General features: G+C 41.5%; 1 protein-coding gene across 2 annotated transcripts in view; it reads left to right on the top strand.

Annotated features, from left to right (window-relative positions):
• The first annotated feature begins 11,974 nt into the window (after nucleotides 1-11,974).
• Nucleotides 11,975-26,402, top strand: part of ADAMTS19 (ADAM metallopeptidase with thrombospondin type 1 motif 19) — a 276,661-nt gene continuing 262,233 nt past the window's right edge. Inside the window, exons 1-3 of one of the 2 annotated variants that reach the window (XM_086410488.1) lie at nucleotides 11,975-12,046; nucleotides 13,755-17,530; nucleotides 18,176-18,819. In XM_086410488.1, the coding sequence (XP_086266614.1) occupies nucleotides 17,458-17,530; nucleotides 18,176-18,819 (717 nt within the window). In that variant the 5' untranslated portion in view covers nucleotides 11,975-12,046; nucleotides 13,755-17,457. Of the gene's footprint in view, nucleotides 12,047-13,754; nucleotides 17,531-18,175; nucleotides 18,820-26,402 lie in introns of those variants that run through there. The other variant, XM_086410489.1, reaches the window with a different exon arrangement.

Raw genomic sequence — 26,402 nt, 5'->3', positions numbered from 1 at the left:
CCATAGTCTTATGAATACAGTGTGGATTCAGGACTTCACTGGTCTATCATAAGCTGACTCAAAGCAAATTCATTTACAATTTTCAGAAGCTCCCACTCTTAACATGTAAATTACAATGGGTGGTGAATCCTCAGGTATTAGTGGTTTCTCAGAGCTTATATCCAACCATAAGACTCAAAAGCTGGACATATTCTATTTTCCAAAGCAAAATCATCTTAGTAAAGATTTGCACATTCTTTTCTGGCAGGCAAGAAGGAAGATTTGGCTTGCAGACACCGTTATTGTCTGGTCTTCTCAGAGGTGTCCAGGCTTTCCTTCATTCAAGTGACTAACGGTGATGTATGGAGTCAGGTCCAGGAATTTGTTAAGGAGACTACAGTCCTTTTTTGTAATGAATCATCAGACAAGCCGTTTTTTTATTTGCTTGTTCTATTTTGTTTTCATATTTTTAAAACAGATCAAATGGGGTTTAGTAGGCTCTTATCCATTCCATTTCACTCCTAATAATCCTATGATATGTTAGAAACCACCAGCTCTCTAAGGGTTAAGCCATTAGATTACATTGCCAGTAACCAGAGCCTTACCCCTGAGTAAGTGCCACCATGTCACCCAGGGTCCCACTTCCCCAGTAGAGTAGACTGTAGGTCATATACAGTGGTTTTTGTCTTCAGACAAATGATCATTACAGAGATCATCATTGCTACTTAGTAGGATACTGCTCAAAGGGATACCAAAGAAAATTCCAAGAAGGGAACTCTTGGCTGTAGATCAGTATTTCTTAATCTGGGGACTGGAGTCCCAACAGGTATGTGTAAGTAATGAGTAAACTTTCAGTGGCAAAGAAACATCATATACAAGTGGTAGATAAAAAAGCAACCTAGATGCCCATCAGCAGATGAATGGATAAGAAAGCTGTGGTACATATACACAATGGAGTATTACTCAGCCATTAAAAAGAATACATTTGAATCAGTTCTAATGAGATGGATGAAACTGGAACCTATTATACAGAGTGAAGTAAGCCAGAAAGAAAAACACCAATACAGTATACTAACGCATGTATATGGGATTTAGAAAGATGGTAACAATAACCCTGTGTACGAGACAGCAAAAGAGACACTGATGTATAGATCAGTCTTATGGACTTTGTGGGAGAGGGAGAGGGTGGGGAGATTTGGGAGAATGGCATTGAAACATGTATAATATCATGTATGAAACGAGTTGCCAGTCCAGGTTCGATGCACGATACTGGATGCTTGGGGCTGGTGCAATGGGACGACCCAGAGGGAGGGTATGGGGAGGGAGGAGGGAGGAGGGTTCAGGATGGGGAACACAGGTATACCTGTGGCGGATTCATTTCGATATTTGGCAAAACTAATACAATTATGTAAAGTTTAAAAATAAAATAAAATTAAAAAAAAGGTCTAAATTATGGCCTTTTTGACGTACTTTACTCATTTGAGAATTGAGGACCCTCATTTATAGACTTTAATCCTTGCCTCTTTTACTACTAAATGACCTTAAAACACCTAAAAACAACCACGCACCCTTGTGCGTGCATGGTGCTAAGTTGCTTCAGTCGTGTCTGGTTCTTTGTAACCCCATGGACTATAGCCCACCATGCTCCTCTGTCCATGAGATTCTCCAGGCAAGAATACTGGAGTGGGTTGCCATGACTTCCTCCAGGGGATCTTCCCAACCCAGGGATTGAACCCTTGTCTCTTAAGCCTCCTGCGTTGGCAAGTGGGTTCTTTACCACTAGTGCCCCCTGGGAAGCCCCAAAATCCTCTTCAGGTAGAACCAGTTCCTGTAGTGAGTGTTAATTATATATAATCCAAGCAAAACTGTGACACCTCAAGGCCTGTGAGCCTTGAGAAGTAAGATACAATTTCCATATCCCCAATCCTTTTTTTATTGGTAAGAGACTATCAATACAATGTTTATATACTTTGGAATGCTGAAAATTTTGTAACATGTTTGTAACATATAACAAAGCTTTGTAATAATCTTTTTTCTTTTATAAATAGTTTCAAAGTCCATTTATCACAGCCTAGAAATTGTCACTATGACATTTTGTCTCATTTCCTCTAAAAATTCAGGGAAACTCAGTTTTCACAGGACCTTTTCTTTCCTGTTACTTCTTCATTTTCAGATATGCTTTTCTTATAATTGTTCTTTGCTGCATTTGGATTTGAAAGACCAGGCTTCATCTTATTAACCAACTACTTGGTCCGTGTGCTGAGCAGGGGGAATTTAGCACTTCTTAGAAGGCAAGAGGGAGGGAAGTCTTTGTATATTTCTATATTTTAATTTTGTCTGTCATATAGTATTATCTCACACTTTTCAATATGTTTTCATTTTATAATAGTCTGAAAGGCTCAAAACTAACAGTGATTATCCCATGGGAGAAGAACTGTGGGGCAGTGAGAATTACAGGGACAGAGGGGCCTGGCAGACTACCATCCACAGGCTCTCAAAGAGTCGAACACAACTGAGTGACTAACACTTTCATTTTCAACACTTTCTGGAGGGATTTGGGCAAAGTCAGATATTGAACAGACAATTACAAATAACAACTAGATCACAGAAGGCTATGAGTAGAAGATCAGGTACTATTTTGGCACAGAGAAATGAGACCAAATGGTCGACTTATGCTGAAGGAAGGGAAGAAGCATGTGTCATGAATAAGTAGAAGTTATCTAAGTTAATATGCAGAATCAGTTCAGTCACTCAGTAGCATCCAACTCTTTACGACCCCATGAATCCCAGCACGCCAGGCCACCCTGTCCATCACCAAGTCCCGGAGTTCACTCAGACTCACGTCCATCGAGTCAGTGATGCCATCCAGCCTTCTCATCCTCTGTCATCCCCTTCTCCTCCTGCCCCCAATCCCTCCCAGCATCAGGGTCTTTTCCAATGAGTCAACTCTTCACATGAGGTGGCCAAAGTACTGGAGTTTCAGCTTTAGCATCATTCCTTCCAAAGAAATCCCAGGGCTGATCTCCTTCAGAATGGACTGGTTGGATCTCCTTGCAGTCCAAGGGACTCTCAAGAGTCTTCTCCAACACCACAGTTCAAAAGCATCAATTCTTCGGTGCTCAGCCTTCTTCACAGTCCAACTCTTACATCCATACATGACCACTGGAAAAACCATAGCCTTGACTAGATGGACCTTTCTTGGCAAAGTAATGTCTCTGCTTTTGAATATGCTATCTAGGTTGGTCATAACTTTGCTTCCATGGAGTAAGTGTCCTTTAATTTCATGGCTGCAGTCACCATCTGTAGTGATTTTGGAGCCCAGAAAAATAAAGTCAGCCATTGTTTCTACTGTTTCCCCATCTATTTCCCATGAAGTGATGGGATCAGATGCCATGATCTTATTTTTCTGAATATTGAGCTTTAAGCCAACTTTTTCCACTCTCCTCTTTCACTTTCATCAAGAAGCTCTTTAGTTTTTCTTCCCTTTCTGCAATAAGGGTGGTGTCATCTGCATATCTGAGGTTATTGATATTTCTCCCAGCAATCTTGATTCCAGTTTGTGCTTCATCCAACCTGGCATTTTGCATGATGTACTCTGCATATAAGTTAAATAAGCAGGGTGACAATATACAGCTTTGACATACTCCTTTTCCTATTTGCAGAATGGGAGGGGGCAATTTTCCACCAGAGGGAACAGCATGTGTAGTCGTAAGGCTAATACGTTATATGTTTTAAGAACTGAGAAATGTCCAAAAGGGAAAAGAAGAAGGTGATGAGACTGAAAATATGAAGTGACTGAATCACACAGGGCCTTTAGGTTGTGTTAAGGAGATCAAAGTTTGGTCCTTGAGCACTAGGAAGCCACTAAAGGATTTTAATCAGAGGATATTATTTTCATTTGAAATGACCACACTGTCTACAGAGTGAAAACCAGATTGAAGTGGAGACAAAGGAAACACAAGACAGGTGAGTTGGTGTTACAGTGCTTCCAGTGAAAGACAAATGCATCCGGTTATGGCTAGAAGACTTGGGGAGAGTAAATGAATTTTGAAGCTATTTAAAAGGAAAGAAATTTTATGACAATGTCTGATTACATGTTGGTGACAAAAAAAGACTAATGAGTCAAGGATATATGCTTGGGCTCATGGTTTGAGTATCTGGATGATGGACAGTGTGAGCTCTTACCTGGAAAATCCTGCAGGAGCATCCCTATTCCCTATGCGTATACTCACTGACACCTAAGACCAAAGCACTGGTAATGTAACATATTCCTCTTGTCTTTCTTTAGATAACTCTTTTGAGATTTAATTTACACACAGTAAGTTTCACCAATGTCAAGTGCACTATTTGAATGAGTTTTGAGAAATATAGTCATGTCACTGGTACCATAATCATGATAAGGAACATTTCCATCACTCAGGAAAGGTCTCTCACACCCATTTCCCCTTGTGCCTTCAGGCCAGTCCTGGCTCCTGGTATTGATCTGCTTTCTATCCCTTTACCTTCTCTAAACTTTCATATAAATGAAAGCGTCTTTCATTTAGAACAATGCTTTTGAGATTCATACACATTGTTGCATGTATCAGCAACATATTTGTTGCTGCAAATGTTTGCTTCATTTTATTCCCTGAGTGAAATTCCACCACAAAGATACAGTAAAATTTGTTTATCCATTGAACAGTTGGTCATGTGGGTGTTTTTTTCCCCAGGTTTGGGGCTATTATGGATAAAAGTTTGGTATGAAAATTCCAGTCATCTTTTGTATATACATGTATCCATTTCTCTAGTAAATACTTAGAAATTGGGTCACTGGTGTATGCTCAGCCGTTCAGTTGTGTCCGACTCTTTGCGACCCCATCGACTGTAGCCCACCAGGCTCCTCTGTCCATGGAATTCGACAGGCAAGAATACTGAAGTGGGTAGCTATTTCCTCCTCCAGGGAATCTTCCTGATCCATGGATGAAACCCACATCTCTTGTGTCTCCTGCACTGGCATGCACATTCCTTACCACTGTTCCACCTCTGTTATTGGGTTGCAAGATAAATGTATGTTTAAGAAACATCAGAAGCTGTCAGTTTTTTTTTTCCCAAGTGGCTGTATCATTTTGCATTCACATCAGTAAGCATGAGAGTTCCAGTTGTTCCACACTCTAGCAAATACTTTGCATTATAGATATTTAATTTTTTTTTCATTCTAATGGGTATGTAGCATCAACTACCTGTGGTTTTAATGTTTATTTCTCTAGTTGTTAATGATGCTGGATATCCATGTATAAAAATAGGAAACTTTACTTCAGCTCAATTACTGAAATTAGATCAAAGTGGATCACAGACCTTCCTTAATGTCAGAAGAAAACCTTTTAAACTTCTAGAAGAATATGTAGGAGAAAGGCATTCGATCTTGGGTTATGCAAAAATGTCTTGCGAAACCAAGAGGACAAACTATAAAGGACAAACTAATAAATTAGACTTTATTAAAAGTTTATTAAATTAGACTTTATCAAATTTAGAAGCACTAGCTTCTCAAAAGACATTGTATAGTATATGGAAAGGCAAGCCACCAACAAGGAGAAAATATGTACAAAATATGTATCTGCTAAGGGAGTCTCTCTCCTTCTCCCTCTTTTCCTGAATCCCTCTTTTTGTTTGCATGGGTTGTGATGTAAATTCTGCTGTCATTCTCACCTTTGTTTCTCTATACAATGTTTGCTTTCCTCTGATCACTTTTGAGATCTTCTATTTCCACTTTTTATTTTTAGCAATTTGATCAAGATATACGTCGGCATAGTTTTCATTAGGTATGCTCTGCTTGCATGTATATGTCTATGGTGGTGGTGGTTCAGTCACTGAGTTGTGTCCGATTCTTATGACCCCCTATGTTTATAGTTTTCATTAAATTTGGACAATTTTCAGCCTTCTTTCATCAAATAATTTCTCTTCCCGCATCAATTTCTTCTCTCTTTCCAATTACTCATATGTTGGATCATTTGTTATTCCCATGGCTTACCAATGTTCAAGTCACTTCTATTTTTCTCTTTGTGCTCCACATGGGATAGTTTCTATTACTATGTCTTCAAATTCACTAATATTTTTTTTCTGAAGTGGCAAATCTCCTTTTAACATCCATTGTGTTTTTTTATTTGAAATATTATATTTTTAAACTCTAGAATTTCCAATTAGTTCTTTTTAATTTCCTCATCAGGTTTAGTTTTCCTCTATCTTCTTGTAAAGTTACAGAGTATCTATAATAGCTGTGTTAATGATTGTGTTGGCTCATTCTATTACTTCTGTCATGTCTGGATCTGTTTTTACTAATTGATTTTCTTCCCTGTTATGGGAAACATTTTTGTGCTTTATGCATGCCTGGAATTTTTTTATTGGCCGCAAAAGAATGAGAATTTTACATCCTTACCGCTTATTATTATTATTCCTTTAAATACAATGGACTTTATTCTAGCAGGCAATTAAGTTACTTGGAATCAGATGGATCATTTTGAGGCTGACTTTTAAGGCTGGTAGGAATGGGCTCAGATGAACTTTAGTTATTAGTCTAATTTAGCCCCACTACTAAGTGGATCATTTTATCAGAGTACTATCAAATGCCCCTGGCATTTTGAAGTTCTTCCACTCCAGCTGGTGGGAATACACAGAACTTGCAGTATTGTTTATGCTAGTGCTTTTTGCCTCCCCCTGGCCTAGACTGCGTGCAGTTTCTTTACACACGCACACACAAATCAGAACACAAACAATTATTTCAAAGTTCACTCAGCAGACACTCAGTGTCCTCTTCTTCTGGGTAATTGTGAGGATATGTCCACAAATTCTCTGATATTCCTCCCATCAGATGGTGGGCTTTGGTTCTCTTCCTTTAGAGTATGAGTGACCCATGTCAGACAAATAGATTATAGCAGAAGTGATGGGGTTTCACTTCTGTGGTTAGGCTGTTACAATACTGTGGCTTCCCTCTTGCCTGTACTCTCTTGCTTCTTCTTGGATAACTGCTTTGAGGGAAGCCAGAACCTTTAGGCCTAGTCAGATCCTCAGTGACTGTAGCCTATAACTCAGGCCAGTACTTTAGTTGCAATTTTATGAGAAATCTGGAGCCAAACTACATAGTTAAGCCCTTCCTAGATTCTTAACAGTAAAGAGACTGTGTGGGATGATAAACGTTTATTTCTTTAAATGCTAAGTTTGGGGGTAATGTTAGTTATGTAATGGGCTTCCCTGGTGGCTCAGATGTTACAAAATCTGCCTGGAATGTGGGAGACCTGGGCTCCATCCCTGGATCGGGAAGATCCCCTGGAGAAGGAAATGGCAACCCACTCCAGTATCCTTTCCTGGAGAATTCCATGGACAGAGGAGCCTGGTAGGCTACAGTTCATGGGGTCTCGAAGAGTCAGACATGACTGAGCAACTAGCACTCACCTACCCTATGTAGCAACAGATAGCTAATACATATGTTGGTACTTTAAAGTAGGTGCTGCTGTAGCAGCAGCTTATATTTTGAGAATGATCCTGGAGCTGGGTAGTGGGCAATGAGGAGGGTATCACTCACCAAAAGCCTAAAATACTTTGAAGAAGAAGCTTTTCTTGAGGTTTTATTTTGAAATAATTTTTGCTCAGAAAATTTGTAAAACTAATACAGATATTTTCTTTTCATCCTTCTTCCATTTTTATCAATGATAATGTCATATACCATAGTATGTTACCAAAACCAAGAAACTGACATTTGGAACTTAATAATACAATATTATTAAGTATAATAATATATAATATTACAATATAATAATAATACAATATTATTAAGTTTCAAATAGGAAAAGGAGTATGTCAAGGCTGTATATTGTTACCTTGGTTATTTAACTTATATGCAGAGTACATCATGAGAAATGCTGGGCTGGATGAAGCACAAGCTGGAATCAAGATTGCCGGGAGAAATATCAATAACCTCAGATATGCAGATGACCCCACCCTTATGGCAGAAAGTGAAGAAGAACTAAAGAGCCTCTTGATGAAAGTGAAAGAGGAGAGTGGAAAAAGTTGGCTTAAAGCTCAACATTCAGAAAAGCAAGATCATGGCATTTGGTCCCATTACTTCATGGGAAATAGATGGGGAAACAGTGGAAACAGTGTCAGACTTTATTTTTTTGGATTCCAAAATCACTGGGGATGGTGACCGCAGCCATGAAATTAAAGACGCTTACTCCTTGGAAGGAAAGTTATGACCAACCTAGACAGCGTATTCGGAGAAGGCAATGGCAACCCACTCCAGTACTCTTGCCTGGAAAATCTTATGGACGGAGGAGCCTGGTAGTCTGCAGTTCATGGGGTTGCAAAGAGTTGGACACGACTGAAGTGACTTAGCAGCAGCAGCAGCAGCAGACAGCATATTAAAAAGCAGAGACATTACTTTGCCAACAAAGGTCTGTCTAGTCAAGGCTATGTTTTTTCCAGTAGTCATGTATGGATGTGAGAGTTGGACTATAAAGAAAGCTGGGCGCTGAAGAATTGATGCTTTTGAACTGTGGTGTTGGAAGAGACTCTTGAGAGTCCTTTGGACTGCAATGAGATCCAAGCAGTCTATCCTAAAGGAAATCAGTCCTGAATATTCATTGAAAGGACTGATGTTGAAGCTGAAACTCCAATACTTTGGCCACTTGATGCAAAGAACTGACTCATTTGAAAAGACCCTGATGCTGGGAAAGATTGAAGGTGGGAGGAGAAGGGGTCGACAGAGGATGAGATGGTTGGATGGCATCACCAACTCAATGGACATGAGTTTGAGTAAACTCTGGGAGTTGGTGATGGATAGGGAGGCCTGGTGTGCTTCAGTCCATGGGGTCGCAGAGTCGGACACAATTGAGTAACTGAACTGAACTGAACTGAATGTCTTATACCATAGTATATTACCAAAACCAAGAAATTGACACTGGTACAATATTATTAAGTAAACTACAGACCTTACTTGGATCTCTGTGTGTGTATATGTGTGTGTGTGCGCGTGTGTATAGTTCTATGAAACACTATCACGTATAGATTTATGGAACTACAGTCATGATTAAGACACAGAACTGTTCCATTATCATAGTAAAACTCCCATTGCCATTTATTGAGAGACACAAACACCTCCCAAACATAACCCCTGGCAGCCACTGATATGTTCTCCATTTCTATAATTTTCTCATTTTCAGAATAATATGTAAATAGAATCATATAGTATGCAACATTTTGACTGATTTTTTCATTTACCATAATATCTTTGAGATCCATTCTGTAGTTCATTCAGTGTATGAGGTTTCCAGTTGATTCCACAGCCTTGTCCTCATTTGAAGTTTTCAATATTTTGTATGTTAGCCATTCTAATAGGCATGTGATTAATATTTACTTATGCTTTTAATATCTATTTCTCTACTGATTGGATTTCCCTTGTGGCTCAGCTGGTAAAGAATCTGCCCACAATGCAGGAGACCTGGGTTCAACCCCTGGGTTGGGAAGATGCCCTGGAGAAGGGAAAGGCTACCCACTCCAGTATTCTGGCCTGGAGAATTTCATAGACTGTACAGTCCATGGGATTGTAAAGAGTTGGACATGACTGCTCAACTTTCACTTTCTCTACCAATTAATGATGTTTAATATCTTTTCATATGCTTATTGATTCTGCATATTCTTGTTTTTCAAGTCCTTTGTCTATTTTCTAGGTGGATTGTTTTCTTAGTAATTATTTCAAAGAGGTTTTTTTTGTTTTTTGTTTTCAATATTCTGAATATAAATCCTTTGTCAGGTATGTGGTTGTCAAATATCTTCTCCCAGTTTATGGCCCAACTCTTATTAGCGTCTTTTTTCAGAGAAAAAAACCTTTAATTTTGATGAATTCCAATCTATATTTTAAAATTAATTTATCTTTATTTTTTAAATTATTATTACTGTTATTCTACAGATTTTGTGCTTAGTGTTATATCTAAGAACTCATGAAGACTAAAGACTGTGTTCTATGCTTCCTTCTAGAAGTTTTGTGTTTATTAGCTTTTACATTTTACATTGAGATCTATGATCCATTTTGAGTTAATTTTTGTGTAAGGGATGAAATTCAGTTAAGAATTTTTAAATTATTTTTTTGTTTTTAGTGTCCAGTGGTTCCCAATAAAAAGATTACCTTTCTCCACTGAATTATTTTTGTACCTTTTCCAGAAATTAGCTGTGTGCTTTCTAAGAGTCAGACATGACTGAGCGACTTCACTTTCACTTTTCACTTTCATGCATTGGAGGAGGAAATGGCAGCCCACTCCAGTGTTCTTGCTTGGAGAATCCCAGGGATGGGGGAGCCTGGTGGGCTGCCGTCTCTGGGGTCGCACAGAGTCGGACACGACTGAAGCGACTTAGCTGCAGTAGTGTGTGAAAATATTTCTAGATTCTTTATTCTGATCCAATAATCTATGGAATACCATAATCTATTGGTTACTGTTGTTGTTTAGTCGCTGAGTTGTGTCTGACTCTTTTTTTTTTGTCTGACTCTTTTGTGACCACATGGACTATAGCCCACCAGGCTCCTCTGTCCATGGGATTTCCCAGGCAACAAACCGACGTCTCCTGCGTTGGTCGGCAGATTCTTTACTGCTGAGCCACCAGGGAAGCCCCAGAGGCTACTGTACCTATAGAGAATACCTTAATATCAGACAGTAATAGGTCCTCAGACTTTATTCTCTTTTTCCAATTTTTCCACTATTTTAGTTTTGTTCTCTTTCCATATATATTTAAATTTCAGTTTCATATTTATAAAATAATCCTGATGGGATGCTGATAGGAATTTCTATAAAAAAGATAATTTGGACTGAATTGTCACCTTTAGAATGTTTATTCTTCCAACCTGTGAACCCAATGTCTCTTCATTTATATAGGTCTTTATTAATTTTTTAATGTTTTATGGTCTTCAGCATATAGATCCTATACGTTTGATTACACTTATACCTAAATCTTTCATTATTTTGGAGCTAATGTAAATGTTATTAAATTTTAACTTTAGTTTCCAATTTGTCACTAGTATACAGAAATTTGGTTGATTTCTGGTGTTGAGCTTGTATCCTGTGATCTTGCTTATTAGTTTAGGAATTTTTCAATGTTTATGTTGAGGATTTTCTATATAGACAAACATTCATTGGTAAACAGGGATGGTTGTATTTATCTTTTTCCATTTTGTATTGCTTTTCTTTTTTTTTGCTTTATGGTACTAGTTAGAATTCCCCACACTGTGCTGAATAGGAGTAGAGAGAGTGGACAGCCACGCCTTGGTCTCAGTTTTAGAGTGATACCATTCAGTTCTTCACTCTTAGTTGCAATTTTAAAAAGCAAATATTCTGTACCCAGTTGAAGAATTTCTCTTCCCTTGCTATTCCAGTTTGCTAAGGGTTTTAATCATGAATGGCTATCGAATTTTGTAAAATGCCTTTTCTGCATCATTTGGTATAGTCATGTGGTTTTCTTCTGTGGCCTGTTGTTATGGTGGATTACATTGATTGATTTTGGAATATTGAACTAGCCTTGCATTTCTTAAATAAACCTCACTGGTCATATTACATTATTTTTCTTATATATTTCTGGATTCAATTTGCTAATATTTTGTTGATTTTGCATCTATATTCATGAGAGATATTGGTCTGTATTTTCCCTTTTTGTACTGGCTTTGTCTGGTTATGATATAAGGGTAATGTCAGCCTCATAAAATTAGTTGCAAAGTGTGGTCTTCTATTTTCTGGAAAAGATTATGTAGAATTGGTGTTACTTTAAAAACAAATGTTCAGTAGAATTAACCACTGAAACCATCTGGAACTAGACATTTCTTTTTTGAAAGTTTTTTAACTACAAATTTAATTTGTTTAATACCTTTAAAAAGCTTTTACTTGAAGCCATATGACATTCAGTAAAGCAATAGGTAAGGGTTTGTAGGAAAGTGAGGTAAATATTATAGAAAACTAAAGGAAAAGGAATCCTTTTTATTTAGGAACAGCATTGTCTGCAGCAGGAGAATGTACTGGTTCATCAATCTAAGAAGACTTCCAAAAAAATGCTGAAGGTACTACTTGGTTTATTTCTTCTTATAGAAAATGTGAAAGAAGAGAGATAAACTGAATAAAAACTGTTAATAAAAACCAGCTATATCTTGATGGCTCTGAAAAATTTCAGACTTTTTCTGGAAAATAATGCTGAATAATTAAAATCAAATAATTACTTTAACAATTAAGATAATTATGATCAAATTGCATCAGATAAAAGAGGTACAGGTACATGGTTTCAGGAAACCATGATCTAATGATGAAGCCAAAGGTTTGGTTGTAAAGTCCCTTGTTAAGATTACATGTGGCCACTCAGAGTTTCCTAGAGTACAGGCCCTTGAAAGTGTTTCAATGTGTATCTCCCAGATCCTTTCAGTCGAACAACAGGGCTCCTAAGAAGTCTAAGAGTGCTGTCTCTAACAGTTTCATCAGAAACTCAAGGTAGGGAAGGGTTTAAGCTTATGGAGGTTTGAGAGTATACCTGTGTCTAATGAAGTGACCCCCCATTAAAGATTTGCAGAAGACACAAAGTTTGAAAAATAGAATTACATTTGCAGAAATATTTCTGGCCAAAAGGGGGCAGAGATTATATAAAATGCTATGAAGTTGTTGGAACCATGAATTCTACTGTCAGGCCATCAAGTGAGAAAAGTTCTCAGCTGCAAATTCTTACTACCTTTCATGAAAATGAAAGGATGACTCAACCAGGGTAGATATAAGTTCTCAGAGGGCAGAGCCCAGAGCTATGGAGAGTTGTTCTCAGACCTTCAGGCATAGTCAAGGAACTTTACATTTTGACAATAGGATTTCAGAATTGCTGTGAACAAGTGCCTTCTTTTCTTCCTTTCGAGCATAAATGTCTATAGCAATTATCCTCTGCTTGTTCTACCACAATATAGTGGGGGTATTGAGAGGCAGATAAATTGCTCCTTTAGATTCACAAATGTATATATAGAGAGGACTAAATTCAAAGAGCTCTCCTTAATGAACTTTGAGCTAATGTTCAATAAGATGAACCTTTTGATAGGAGACTTAGAGGATGAGTTGGAGAAGGAAATGGCAACCCACTCCAGTATTCTTGCCTGGAGAATCCCATGGACAGAGGAGCCTGGTAGGCTACAGTCCACGGGGTCGCAAAGAGTCGGGCACGACTGAGCGACTTCACTTTCACTTTAGAGGATGAGTGTATTTTACACATGAAGGGAGTGCAGATAATTTTTTGCCAGAAGTCATAAGTGCCCTCTTACGGTTTTAAAAATATGTCCATAAATTCTTCGCTACTTCTCCCTTTGAGTGTGAGCTGGATGTAGTGATTTGCTTCCAATGAAGAGAATATGGTGGAAATAATGGTATGTCATCTTCAATATTGGGTTATAAAAAGACCATAGCTTCCAGTTTTGGTGCAGTATCTCTCCTGCATCACTTGTTTGGAGGCAACACATGTAATGAGAGGCCCTATGGAGAAGTCAATATGACAAAGATTCCTGTCAACTGTTATGTGACTTTGAAAATAGAACCTTTATCTTTACTAAGTCTTCAGAAACCATAGTCTTGGTCAGCAGTTTGACTGAAATGTTGTGTGAAACCCCAAGCAGAAATATTCAGTTTAGCTACTTGTAGATTCCTGATCCTCAGAAACCATGTGAGATATAATGTTTGTTGTTTCAAACTGCTAAGTTTGTTATGCAGCAATAGCTAATCACTACATTCTCTGTGTGGGCTTTCCAGGTGGCATTAGTGGTACAGAACCCACCTGCCAACGCAAGAGACATCAGATGTGAGTTTGATCCCTGGGTGGAGACGATCCCATGAAGGATGGCATGGCAACCCACTCCAGTATTCTTGCCTGGAGAATACCACGGATAGAGGAGGCTGGAGGACTACAGTCCATAGGGTCGCAGAGTCTGACACAACCGAAGTGACTTAGCATGCGTGTACACTCTCTATGCTACTCTCTCCTCTCTGGTATATGGTGTCCTGTAAATTCTAGCCATCTTGCTCTGTCTTCTCAACTCAGCTAGTCTTCAGGACTCTGTTTAGATTTCTCTTCCCTGTGCTGAAGCTTCTAAGTTGCTACCAGGTAGTATGCTGGGGAAAACAGTGTTTTTTACATTTTGTCTGTTTTCTAATTGCTTAAGGCGAGAGTTAAATCTGGTTCCTGTTACTCTATCATGGCCAGAACTAGCTTAAGTCTTGATTTCGATTTAGATGGAGTGCTACCTGGAGTTGATATCCTCATGCAGCTCAGTGAAAGGGTTCTTTGTATTTTCTTAAGATTTTAAAGTTTTTTGGAGTCAGGAAAGGATTTGAAACTAGCTTTAGGTCATGAGAGGCTTAGGGCCAATGAGTGAAGAGAATGATGAAGAGCTGAAGGCCTCAAAGTCAACTTTCTACATAAAGAAGCATGGGTTATAAAATGCAACACGTGAGCACCCGGGGTATAAGAACAGTTGGTTCCACTTACTCTGATGCTTTGTCACTTACCTCCACCCCATAAAAGCAGGGCTTGGTTGACGCTAGCTACCATCTGGTGACATATGTAGTGACCTGTCTTTACTAACATATTTTTCCCAGCTGCTCTTTTCTTCCTCTAGGGTTGGTAATGCACACACATGTCACAGTCCTGCCTTTTCTCCTCTATTTCATCACGTACAATCCAATAAATTCCAAATCAGGCTAGTTCTCTTTTTTCACGTACATACATACTCACACCCAATTTAACTGATGCTCTTACTTGCACCTCTTGAGTCTCTTCTACTTAATCAAAAAATCTTCACACAAGTCATTTCTCTCTTAGACTTATTCTCTCTGTAAGATAGATAAATCATGCTGATAGTAACTGATCACCAACAGATATAGCCTTGTAATTCTGGATCAAGGAATTGGAATCAAATACCACACAGAAATCAATCTCTATCATCTTCTAAAGCATCTTAGAGAATTTCCTGAGAATTTCCACACGCATTTGGTAGATAAATCTCTGTATTAGACAGGGTGATGTAAAGAAAGATATACAAAAGAAATAATTCCTACCTTTCCAGAAAATTGATAGTCTAGTAGAAGAAATATTTACACGAGTCATTACAACCCAAATGATTTATAAAAGCCTTTGAAAATAGACAAATAAATTATAAGAGTATTTCAAATAGGAGAAAGAGTAGAACCAGCTGGGAGTTAGGCAAACTTTTCTGTAACAATCAGTATTAACCTTTACTGTAAGGGATTGGGATGGTTAATGGCTGTTATATAGCTGGAGAAAAGAAAAGGGAAAGATGAGAACTTACATAGGCAATCTGTGCTTTTAAATATAATCATACAGCTCATCTAGTTTTAAGGAATCACAAATGTACTCCAACAAATACACACAATTCAATGGGCATTTCTTCTACAGTTTTACATTGTTGTTGATGTTTTGGTTAAAATTACATGAGAAACGCTTTAAGATTCAAATCCTTGTGGAGGTGTTTCGTTGAAACTAACCTTCAGTGTTAAAAATTTGCTTTATTTCTTAAAAATAAACTGCCTCTGATTTCTTGCCTAGTTTTAACTCCATATAATTGAGTCCCATAAAAACGAGGGTGTAGGCGCCTAAGCAAACCAGATACTTCTTGAGTGTCTGGAAACCCACACCCACCCTAGTTACTCCAGCTCTAGAGATTTTACAAGACAAGGTTTGGAGACAGACATACCTAGAGTGTCTTTGTGTTTGTTTTGAAATTCCGGACAACTCAAAGAAAGTATTCTAGGACTCTGCTTATTCAAACAATGGGTTTCCTTTGAAATAAGATCATCTGCCTCCCTTAAAGACAGAGTAGTCACCTTTGACACTAAGAACAGAAGGTAAAACAACAAAGGATGTGGGGAACCAACCTCAGTGCTGGAATTTTAAAAAACGGATTTGCATTAACTCTTATTTATAGGCACCTGGCCTAGTTCTGAGGCTGCAAATGGCAGGCTAGATCAATCACCCTGGAGCCTGATGTGAACGTTTCGATGTGACCAAGAGAAAGGTGGGGGGGGGGGGGGAGTAGGAACTACGAAGAGCTGCCACAGAAGAAGCAAGAATATTTAAGGTTGAACTGCTCTTCAAAGACAGAAGTACTAAAAACATCTTTTTTTAAAGGAACAAGGGCAAAAGGTAAAAGGGCAAAATAAACTCACTTGGCTTGAGATCTTTAGACTACAGTATTTAATGCTGGTTTCCTTCATCTTACTGTTGTTTGGAGTGTGTATGAGAGAGAGAAAGGGAGAGAGAGGGAAACTGATAGCACTCACGAATGGAAAGCCAGAAAGATAAGGTGGGACAAGGGCTCTGAAATGTCAGGGTGTCTACTGTCCTGGGAACCTTTGAAGCACACTCCATGACGAATTACATTATCTCCAGGCGTAGAAGATTCCTAGAGACAAAGATGGGAAGAAAAATCAAAGGTCGTTGGCAAATGGGGCCGCTGCTTTGTGCTCCAGTCTGCACTAAATTTGGCTTTGTGTGCTGTGCGGATGGGTGGGGAACTCCACTGAAAGAGGAACCCCTTGTAAAGGGGTGGGAGGTGGGGAGGGGACGGCCCTTCTACCTGCACACACCTCAGCAGGGAGAAGGAGGTGCAGCCTAAGGATGCAAATCCGCCTCCCAGAATGGCCAATCAGGAGTCAGGTGAGGGAATTTGGGTCCCCACCCCACCCCAACCGCGCGTGTGAGCACGTGTGCAGTGTTCTGGGACCTTTGTCCCGCAAAGTCACGGTTGGCGGCCGCCCCTTGGTTCCTTTTTCTCGTCGGATCTGCCTCAGTCTTTTTTTTTTTTTTTTTAATCCTCTCCACACCCACCTCACGAGTAGTGTCTTCCCCTCATCCCCTTCCAAATTCCCTGCCGCGCCGCGGCGGGTGGGAACCCGGAGCCGGTCCCGAGGAGGGTGCGGAGCTTGGCACAAGCCCGGCTGCCGGGACCGTGGCACCAGCCCCTGGCAGTTCCGCGCGGGTGCCGGCGACGAGCCTCAGCTCGGACACTGCGGCGCTCCTGCCCGCGCGGGGCCGTCCTCCGCCAGTCCTGAGGCAGCGCTGCCCGCCTTGCGCCTGCCGGCTCTCGGCTGACCGTGGCGGGGCTGTCCTGAGGGGCTCCGGAAACTCCTGCGACATCCAGAACACAGAAAATAAGACTCCTCACCTAATTCGCCGGGGAGCCGGGGCGCTGCGGGGCCGCGGCGCTGCCTGCCCCCGCTCCTCCCCCACCCCACCCCCAGCCGTGCTCCGGCAGCCTCTCGGAGTCACAGAGCACCCCCCACCCCACCCCCCGGCAGACAAAGGGCCTGGGCAAACTCGCCGCCCGGCCTCCTTGCGCTCCGGGAGGCGGCGGCGGCGGCGGAGGCGCCGGCGGTGGATCGCGCAAAAGGAGGCGCGCGCGCGGCCCGGGAGCGCGGTCTGGGGAAGAGCCGCGAGATGCGCCTGACTCAAATCTGCTGCTGCTGCCTCCTCTACCAGCTGGGGGTCCTGTCGAATGGGATCGTTGCAGGTAAGTTCTTCCGTGACTTTGGGCTTGCTTTTCCAATTTCCCCAGCCAGAGACCAGGAACGCACGGGTCGCTGGGGCTGGCGCAACTGTGCGCGGTGAGCAGGGCTTGCTGCTGCTGCAAAGTCGCTTCAGTCAGCGGGCAGCAATTTAAAAAAAAAACAAAACCCAGAGTGTGGGCAGAGGGTCACGCTCCTGAGCTAAGTGCACTTCTCGTGGCCTCATTTCAACAACGTGAAATGCTTAGTTTTCCTCTCCTGAGAGTTAATATGTGCAAAGGTACGTTTACAGCACCTGGAGGAAATCTGGGAAGTAAAGAAATTGCTCTGGCAGATACTGAAGGAAAACTTTTAATTGTGCTGGAGCCTTTGCACCGGTTTTCTTTTCTGCAACTAAGTGCTGTCACCAAACTTTGCAGCCCCGCTTTCCCCCTCCCCCCGCCCCGATAATCGTACTTTTATTTTGAAAATGCTGGGGTCTGTAATCTGATCGCCAGACTTCAGGGGTTGTAAGTTTCAGGGGCTAGACGGGTGGTCTCCAGCGCGTTAGCCGTGAGCCCTGTGTGTGTGCGGAGTGTGAACTCTGGGATGCTTGTGCAACTGAGGCCGCGGCTCTTTAAGCCCCGCACTTCTGTCTGCCCCGCCCGCAGGGCTGCAGTTCGCCCCCGACCGCGAGGAGTGGGAAGTCGTGTTTCCTGCACTCTGGCGCCGGGAGCCGGTGGACTCGGCCGGCGGCAGCGGGGGCAGCGCGGACCCAGGCTGGGCGCGCGGAGCCACGGGCGGCGGAGGCGTCCGGGCGCCGGCAGCCAGCAGCTCCCGCGAGGTGCGCTCCGTGGCCCCGGCGCCGCCCCAGGAGCCTGTGGAAGGCGGATCTGAGCCGCGGCCCCGACCCCCGCCGCCCGGGGGCGAAGAGGATGAGGAGCTCGAGTCTCATGAGCTGCCGCGGGGATCTAGCGGGGCTGCCGCCCTGTCCCCGGGCGCCCCGGCCTCGTGGCAGCCGCCGCCCCCGTCTCCGCCCCCAGCCCAGCCAGCCGAGCCGGACGGCGACGAGGTTCTGCTGCGGATCCCGGCCTTCTCCCGGGACCTCTACCTGCTGCTCCGGAGAGACGGCCGCTTCCTGGCGCCGCGCTTCGCTGTGGAACAGAGGCCGAGTCCGGGCCCGGGCCCGGTCCCCACGCGGGAGGCAGCCGCCCCGCGCCCTCCCGCGCCGCATGACGCCGCCTGCTTCTACACCGGGGCTGTGCTGCGGCAACCCGGCTCGCTGGCCTCTTTCAGCACCTGCGGAGGTGGCCTGGTAAGCCCCTTTCCTTCCCCAGCTCTCCTCTTCCCCTGCCACTCCTCCCTCTCCCCTTGTAGACCAGGCAAATTTGCCTGCACCTCATCCCGTTCAGAGCGCGCCCTGAACTTCGCCCAGCCTACACCACCCGAGTCTCCACCATTTAGCGCCCACAGAACACCTCCAGGGCAGTCAGTGAATCCGAAATCTAATTGAATGGATTAATAATCTTCTGCTAGATGCTTATAAATTTTTTTGGAATTACTAGGTAACACTGTCTCCTTGCAACCCTTCCCACTGGTTTTGTTTCTGCTTTTCAAAATAAGCCCACCACGTGGTGTCTTTTAGGAGACTGGAAGATAACAAGTTCGTTCTCTGCTCAATCTCCTCCTCCTTGCCTCCGCCTCCAGTTTCTCATCTATTATCTCATAAGTTTTTTTTTTTTTTTTTCTTTCTTTCTCATGTCCTACTTCAGAGTTGTCAGAACAGTTCCCTAGGGAGTTATATTCTGACATCTGTCTGGAATTTAGACACATCCACGCTCACGCGGGACACCTGTTCACTGTTCTTGTGAGAAACGAGTGGAGAAGGAGTTAAGTCAAAGGCCACGAGCAGCTGACTAATGGATGACAGAGAATCCAATCAGAACTTGAAGGGTTATGATTCTAAGATTTAACATTTCTAAGGTTTACATACTATTTGGCCATAGTTTCTTTTCTTTTTCTCCACTCCAGGGAGGAAAGTAGCGCGGCTGAGAGCCTGGCTCAGAGGCCAGCTGGAACTAGAAAATAAAAGCCATTTGCTCTATCTGAACAATAGTGACTTCCACCCCTTCTGTTTTGACCCAGGGTGTGGGATAATTGTTACCTCCTGTTACGTTGGCCTTTACTTTGTGGTAGACATAACTTGCAACGTAGAAGTACCATCGCTATAGGTCCATTTCAGTGGAGTTAAGTACATACACCTTGTATGGCCATCATCACTGAAAACTTTAATAATTCTTTAAGGCAAAATCCGCAAAATATTATAAACACCCATGTGATTTGTGTCTTCATTTTGATATTCCAATTGAGCCATTGATGAGATCCACAAGGACTTCCCTAAAAGCAACCTGCTCATTTGGAGAAAAATCCAGTAGTAATGGACAGCAGAAGACATCAGCACAGTCAAAGCCACCCAAAGCCATGAGATGGAAAAAATGGTTTAAAATCCAAACAAAATGAAACTGGAATTTTTTACCTATGCCCTTCTAAGGTCCCATAGCAAAAGTGATGTAAAATGCTGAATAGGGCTATATTTTAGCAGATGCTCATAATAGTGAATATTCAAATATGGACATTTTTAGCCATAAGTGAAAAAAATGACATGGAAAAATTACATGAAAAACTTTAAAAAATGTTTTTTGTGGAACTAATGTTTGAACACTTCACTGGGGGAGACATTCTGTAGGGATTTCATTGTCCACTGGATTTTGGCCAGGGATTAAATAATTACATATAAAAAGTTCCTGATGCAGTAGAAGCAGTAGGGGATAAAGCATTTCTCTGTGTTCAGTGTGGGCTTTTGGTCAGATTTTCCAAATGAACTATGCCTTCTCTCCATCCTTAGAGGAGCAAAGTTACAATTATGAGTAGGTTTTTCATAGACTGAATAGGAGTTTGACATACCTCGCTGTTTATCATGTTGGACTTTTACTCACTTTTCCTATTAGCCACATATATGTATTCTGAACTGGGAAGTCTTTGTTGTTGAGGAAAACTGAGTTCACCAGAAATACAGTGTAGCAGTCAGACTTGGAGTAAAAATTTAGGCAAATAGCCAAGAAGGGTAGGTTTGTTACTCTAGACTCCACTATGCCAGCCCTTTCCCTTTGAGGGTGGATTAGGAAAGAGAAAACATAATTTGTTATCTGAGCTCTGACATTGGCCTATTCCCTGAAGATTGACAAGTTCCTTACCTCTCTGGGATCCAGTTTTCATAAGTAAAATGAGTATCTGATGATTTAATTGAAATTGGATGATAGAATGAGAATTTTCCTGCATGCTAAATATATCCTAGGGGCTTGCAGATTAGAACATCATATACAAGTAGATAGGATATAAGTAGTCATGAAACAGTGACATACCAGCATGATAAATCAAATGTATGCCTGAGGCTAAGTCATGCTTGGGGAGTTTGGGAAAGCTTCCCAAGGGAAATAGAGGTTCAGTGGATTTTGAAGCAGGAGAAGCCGAATTTCTCCAGGCACGGAAGGGCTGGGAATGCTGAGGATAGAGGGAAGAGACTGAGTGATGTGAAAATGTAGAGCCTATCAAGGGAGTGGGAAAAAACAAACAAACAAACAAACAAACATGTTTCCTCTGAGGAGGCCAGAAAGTGCAATAAGGGGAAGTGATCCTAAACTGTCAGGTGAGAGCAGACCTCAAACGTCTTGTCTGCTAGGGCCTGGACCTTTTCTGTTCAACTGTTGATTATTGTAGGACTACATTGTTGTTCCTCTCCGTTTCCAAAATTCTGTGATCCAGTAATTCTAATGTGAGGCATCCTGATGTCTTTATATGAAGGTGCACACCACTCTAGTACTCTTGCCTGGAGAATCCCATGGACAGAGGAGCCTGGTGGGCTGCAGTCCATGGGGTCGCTAAGAGTCGGACACGACTGAGCAACTTCACTTTGACTTTTCACTTTCATGCATTGGAGAAGGCAATGGCAACCCACTCCTGTGTTCTTGCTTGGAGAATCCCAGGGACGGGGGAGCCTGGTGGGCTGCCGTCTCCGGGGTCACACAGAGTTGGACACGACTGAAGTGACTTAGCAGCAGCAGCAGCATTCTTTATAAATGCAACTCCTTTAGTTTGCACCAGTTTCTTCTCAGTAAAAGCTTTCTGGTTGTCAGTTACATAAAGAAGAGTAGATCAGGAAGTATACTTTCCTTTCCCCTCGCTCAATAGTGAATTTTTTCCACTTGTGCTTGAATTCTTCAACACCTTTTGGATTATTACATATTTGAAAGGTTCTAAAGGTCTCTATTGGAGAAGGAAATGGCAACCCATTCCAGTGTTCTTGCCTGGAGAATCCCAGGGACAGGGGAGCCTGGTGGGCTGTTGTCTCTGGGGTCGCACAGAGTCAGACAGGACTGAAGCGACTTAGCAGCAGCAGCAGCAAAAGTCTCTATGAAAGGAAATAGATCATTAAGGAAAGAGTTATCAACTCTTGCAGAGTGGTGAGTATTATGACTGGCCAGTTCATTCTCCAAATATCAATCTAACTTGTGCTGTGAAGGGAGAAGTGGTTGAATGGAGATTTTGGTTATAGGTTCTGGTATTGCTTCTTCTAAGTACTTAATGTTTCCGGATCCCATTTCTCCTATTTATAAAAAGCACAAATTGTATATCTATCACTTAATGTATGACATGTTCTTATGATTTATTTTCCCTTATTAGTCTCTAATGGGGGCTTCCCATGTGGTACCATGGTAAAGAATCTGCCTTACAAAGCAGGAGACACAGGAGACCTGGGTTCGATCCCTGGGTTTGGAAGATCCCCTGTAGGAGGAGATGGCAACCCACTACAGTATTCTTGCCTGGAGAATCCCATGGACAGAGGAGCCTGGAGGGCTACAGTCCATGGGGTTGTGAAGAGTCTAACATGACTGAGTGACTGAGCACACACATTAGTCCCTAATATTGAAAAATAATCTTATTTGAGCCATGTATTAGATCTAATGAGCACATTAATAATAATACATAATTAAACATTTATTGAACGACCCTTTTGAGCAAGGCATGGTATACAAAGAGAATACAAAAAGAAGATGAGGAAGGCTTAGTATGTTTCAAGGAGATCCCAATCTGGCTTGCCAGTCACAAATATAAATAGGGAAATAAAGTAAGTTGAGTTACGTACAAATGTAGGAATGTCCCAAGTGCTATGTGATACTCTCTTGTTAATCTCTTCATTTTCAGAACGTTGTAAGATATCTAGTTTTTAGAGACAACCAGTAAAAGTCACTAAATAAAACTACGCATATGGTAGTTTATTCTGTTTTAAATAGTAATCTCTAAAAAAAAGTACAAGAAAGCAACAAATTAAATTCCGTGAAAGACTGAAAAAATCATGTTTGTTCAAAATTAACACTTAAAAAAAAAAAAAGCACACCTCAGCACTGGGCCAAGATAAACTAGATCAGTGCATTCCTTGCCTATGATTCTCTTTAAATGAACTATTGAAATGGCTCTCAGTAATATTTAGATTATTTTCCCAGAATGATAAAGAGTAAGTACTAAACCTTAAATTTGGAGTTTTGTAAGTTTAGGGTTTTACATAGTAGTTGTTCTGAAAAGCTCTTGATACAAAATCTGCAGTCCTGTGTGAATTTCAGGTTTTTGAATTTACTCTCTTATGTAAATCAAAGTATTCTGAGCTATGGCAAGTTTAGAACACATATATTTGGGAGCATCCTTTTTGGACAAGGAGCTTCACCAAGTACCAGTACAGAAATAGGAGAGGAGGGTATGAGGATGGGGAAAGAGTAGTGCAGATCCAGGAGAACTGGACTAGAAGTAGAATGAGTATCCAAATGAAAAAGTAAGATTGCAGACTAGTTTCACACATCCAGTGACTTTGTTCAAGACAAATCTTAGGAATGACAGAGACAATATATTCTAAATAAATCTAAAGCAGTATTTGAAAAGAATGCCATCAGTACATCAGAAATTTTGAATATCTCCTGAAAGACTGCAAATCTGTGGATCAGATTAATGGAAAACATATAGGTATTAGAGAACATGTATGAATGGTGGCAGGTACGGCAGAGGTGCTACTGCACACATGGGGAAATAGAAGGCCATGAACGGAAGGGGACCCTGGAACAGCAACACTCCTGGGCTTGTCTGCCATCTAGTTGCGCCAAGCAACAGAGGCCAAATGTGTGTCCCTGGACAAGAGCGGAGAGAACAGAGGTAGAGCTTTCCTGACATGTACATGATACTGGAGGACAGACAGTCTCCACTCTCAGAACCTGAGCCATTGGCTTCCTGCATCCAGTAGATGGTCCCACGTGGCTCTCCAAGTAACTAGAGGCAAGCTGGTCACAACAGATGGGTGAACAGGAAACCATAGAGAGAGGAGCTGACACCTATGAATATCACACTCTTAAGAAATCATATAAAAGAGGGTCATCAAACTGGTTGATTAAAACCATGGAGCAACAATCTTAATAGATGACATAGCATACTTTAACTGAAATATAAGAAGGGATATATATCCTATGGACAGAGGACCCTGGTAGGCTATAGTCCATAGCGTCACAAAAAGTGCTCAGGGCTGGTGCACTGGGATGACCCAGAGGGAGATGGCATGCGGAGGGAGGTGGGAGGGGGGTTCAGGACGGGGAACACATGTACACCCATGGCTGATTCATGTCAATGTATGGCAAAAACCACTACGATATTGTGTAGTAATTAGCCTCCAATTAAAAAAGACACAACTGAGGCTACTTAGCATGCATGGGATAAAATCCAGGACCAGTGCTGTCCATAAAAAATGATTAGATACAACAGAACTCACATTATATGATCATTAGAAATAAAAATTATATAGATGAACTGGTAAGTACGTTTGTGACCTAGAAGGCAAACCTAGAAATTATCCCGGAATAGAATATAAAGGACAAATGGATGCAAAACAGAAAAGAAAAGTTGTAAGCCATGAATCAGATCTAGATGGTCCAAATTTCTTTGGTGGGAGTTAATTTAAGAAAGTAAGTTAAAGGATAGAGTTTTTAAAATGCATACAAATGAGCCCTAAACATTTGATTCTAACATAAATCACCAGAATATACATTCATTAGCTAATCTTTGGGTGTGAGGCCAGATACTATGCCTTTGAATGTAGGTCAGCTAACTGGTACTCCAGGTGAGCCTTACTCACCATGCGCCAAAACCATTTTCCAATATAGGTTGCTATATTTGGAATAAAAATTAAAAGACAAATGCAAGGCAATTTCTGTGTAGAACCCTGGACATTTGAAACTTCCAAATCCTGTACAGTTTCATCCCAAACAAAATTATAGCACTTTTTTTTTAAGCCACTTAATCTTTCTCTGGTTTTTCCAGAACTTTCATGAAATCAAAGACATGTTTTGCACTTCTGTTTCCCAGACGTTAGTATTTAGGGTTTGATTAAATTATGTGATTACTAAATGTTGTGAATATGTGTTCAAACAACTATAGTTGATTCGTGGTGAACACAGTGCTGACTGGTGGGAGTAATTGTGTGCAGCAAGACCAGGGAGGAATTAATTGCTGTGAGCGTTGAGCATATTGCATATGTTAATTCATTCAGTGATTTGAGATGAATTAGCTGATGGAACCTGTGTTGGTTAGGTAGAGGGTAAGAGCTTTCTATGATGTCAATCAAATTTGCCCCAGAGATAAAGGAGGTTGCACACCTTCAGATGGAAGCATCAACCATTGAACTCAGAGTAGCATAAATAGAGGCCCAAACCTAGACTTACTGTGGCAGAATATTAGAAAGTCAAAGAGAAAGAGACAAATTCTATGTGTTTAGTAAAGGAAAGGTTATCTGCATGAAAATGTATGAAGTTGATAGGAGAGATTGAATTAGTAATGCTGAATGTGAGAAGGTCATGAGTTGATAGCTTCAGATTTCTGAGGAAATGTGATTTTGAATCCTGGATTCAGCCAAACTGCCACTTAGGTTTTTAAAGGGAGAATAAACTCATTTTCAAAATTGTAAGGACCGAGACTTTACCACACAGCACCTCCAAAAAGTTATGCAACAAAACAATCTTCCTCTAAAACCCTTTCCCCGGTTATTAGTATCCCATTCCAGAGGTGACCGGGCTTCTCTGATAGCTCAGTTGGTAAAGAATCCGCCTGCAGTGCAGGAGAGCCCTGTTCAATTCCTGGGTCGGGAAGATCCCCTGGAGAAAGGATCAGTCTATTCTCTAGTATTGTTGAGCTTCCCTTGTGACTCAGCTAGTAAAGAATCCACCTGCAATGTGGGAGACCTGGGTTCCATCCCTGGGTTGGGAAGATCCCCTGGAGAAGGGAAATGCGACCCACTCCAGTATTCTGGCCTGGAGAATTCCATGGACTGTATAGTCCATGGGGTCGCAAAGAGTCAGACACGACTGAGCGACTTTCACTCACTCAGTCACTCCAGAGGTGACCAGGGTTATTATAATACTTTCTATTGTGTGATTCAGAGGTAATTGATTCGTAAATGAATAAAATGTATATATAAAGAGCTTTGTAAAGCCACATTTATCCACACACGCACTGACAGGCAAGATTATCACATATGAGTGCGTAAAGAGAATCTTCTTTCTTTTTTGGTTGTTCTATCTGACTACAGAAAATGCCATAATCACCTTAATCAGTTCAGTGTGGATATATATTTGATTGATTCCAGTATGTTCCTGCTATGATCAGTGCTAAATAAATAGTGCTATGCCATTTTGCCTACGTCATGTATAACCTTGTTAAAGGGCATGTGTGTTGGTATTTTGGGGCAAAATTGCCAGATTGCACCCCATGGAGGTGGGTGCTGCTTTACTTTCTGAGGTCAGCAGAGAA

The sequence above is a fragment of the Bos grunniens genome, chromosome 7, assembly GCF_055505025.1.
Source record: "Bos grunniens cultivar Pamir isolate PY7600 chromosome 7, Bosgru_T2T1.0, whole genome shotgun sequence".
Lineage (NCBI taxonomy): Eukaryota > Metazoa > Chordata > Mammalia > Artiodactyla > Bovidae > Bos > Bos grunniens.
This window is presented reverse-complemented; position numbering and strand designations above follow the sequence as displayed.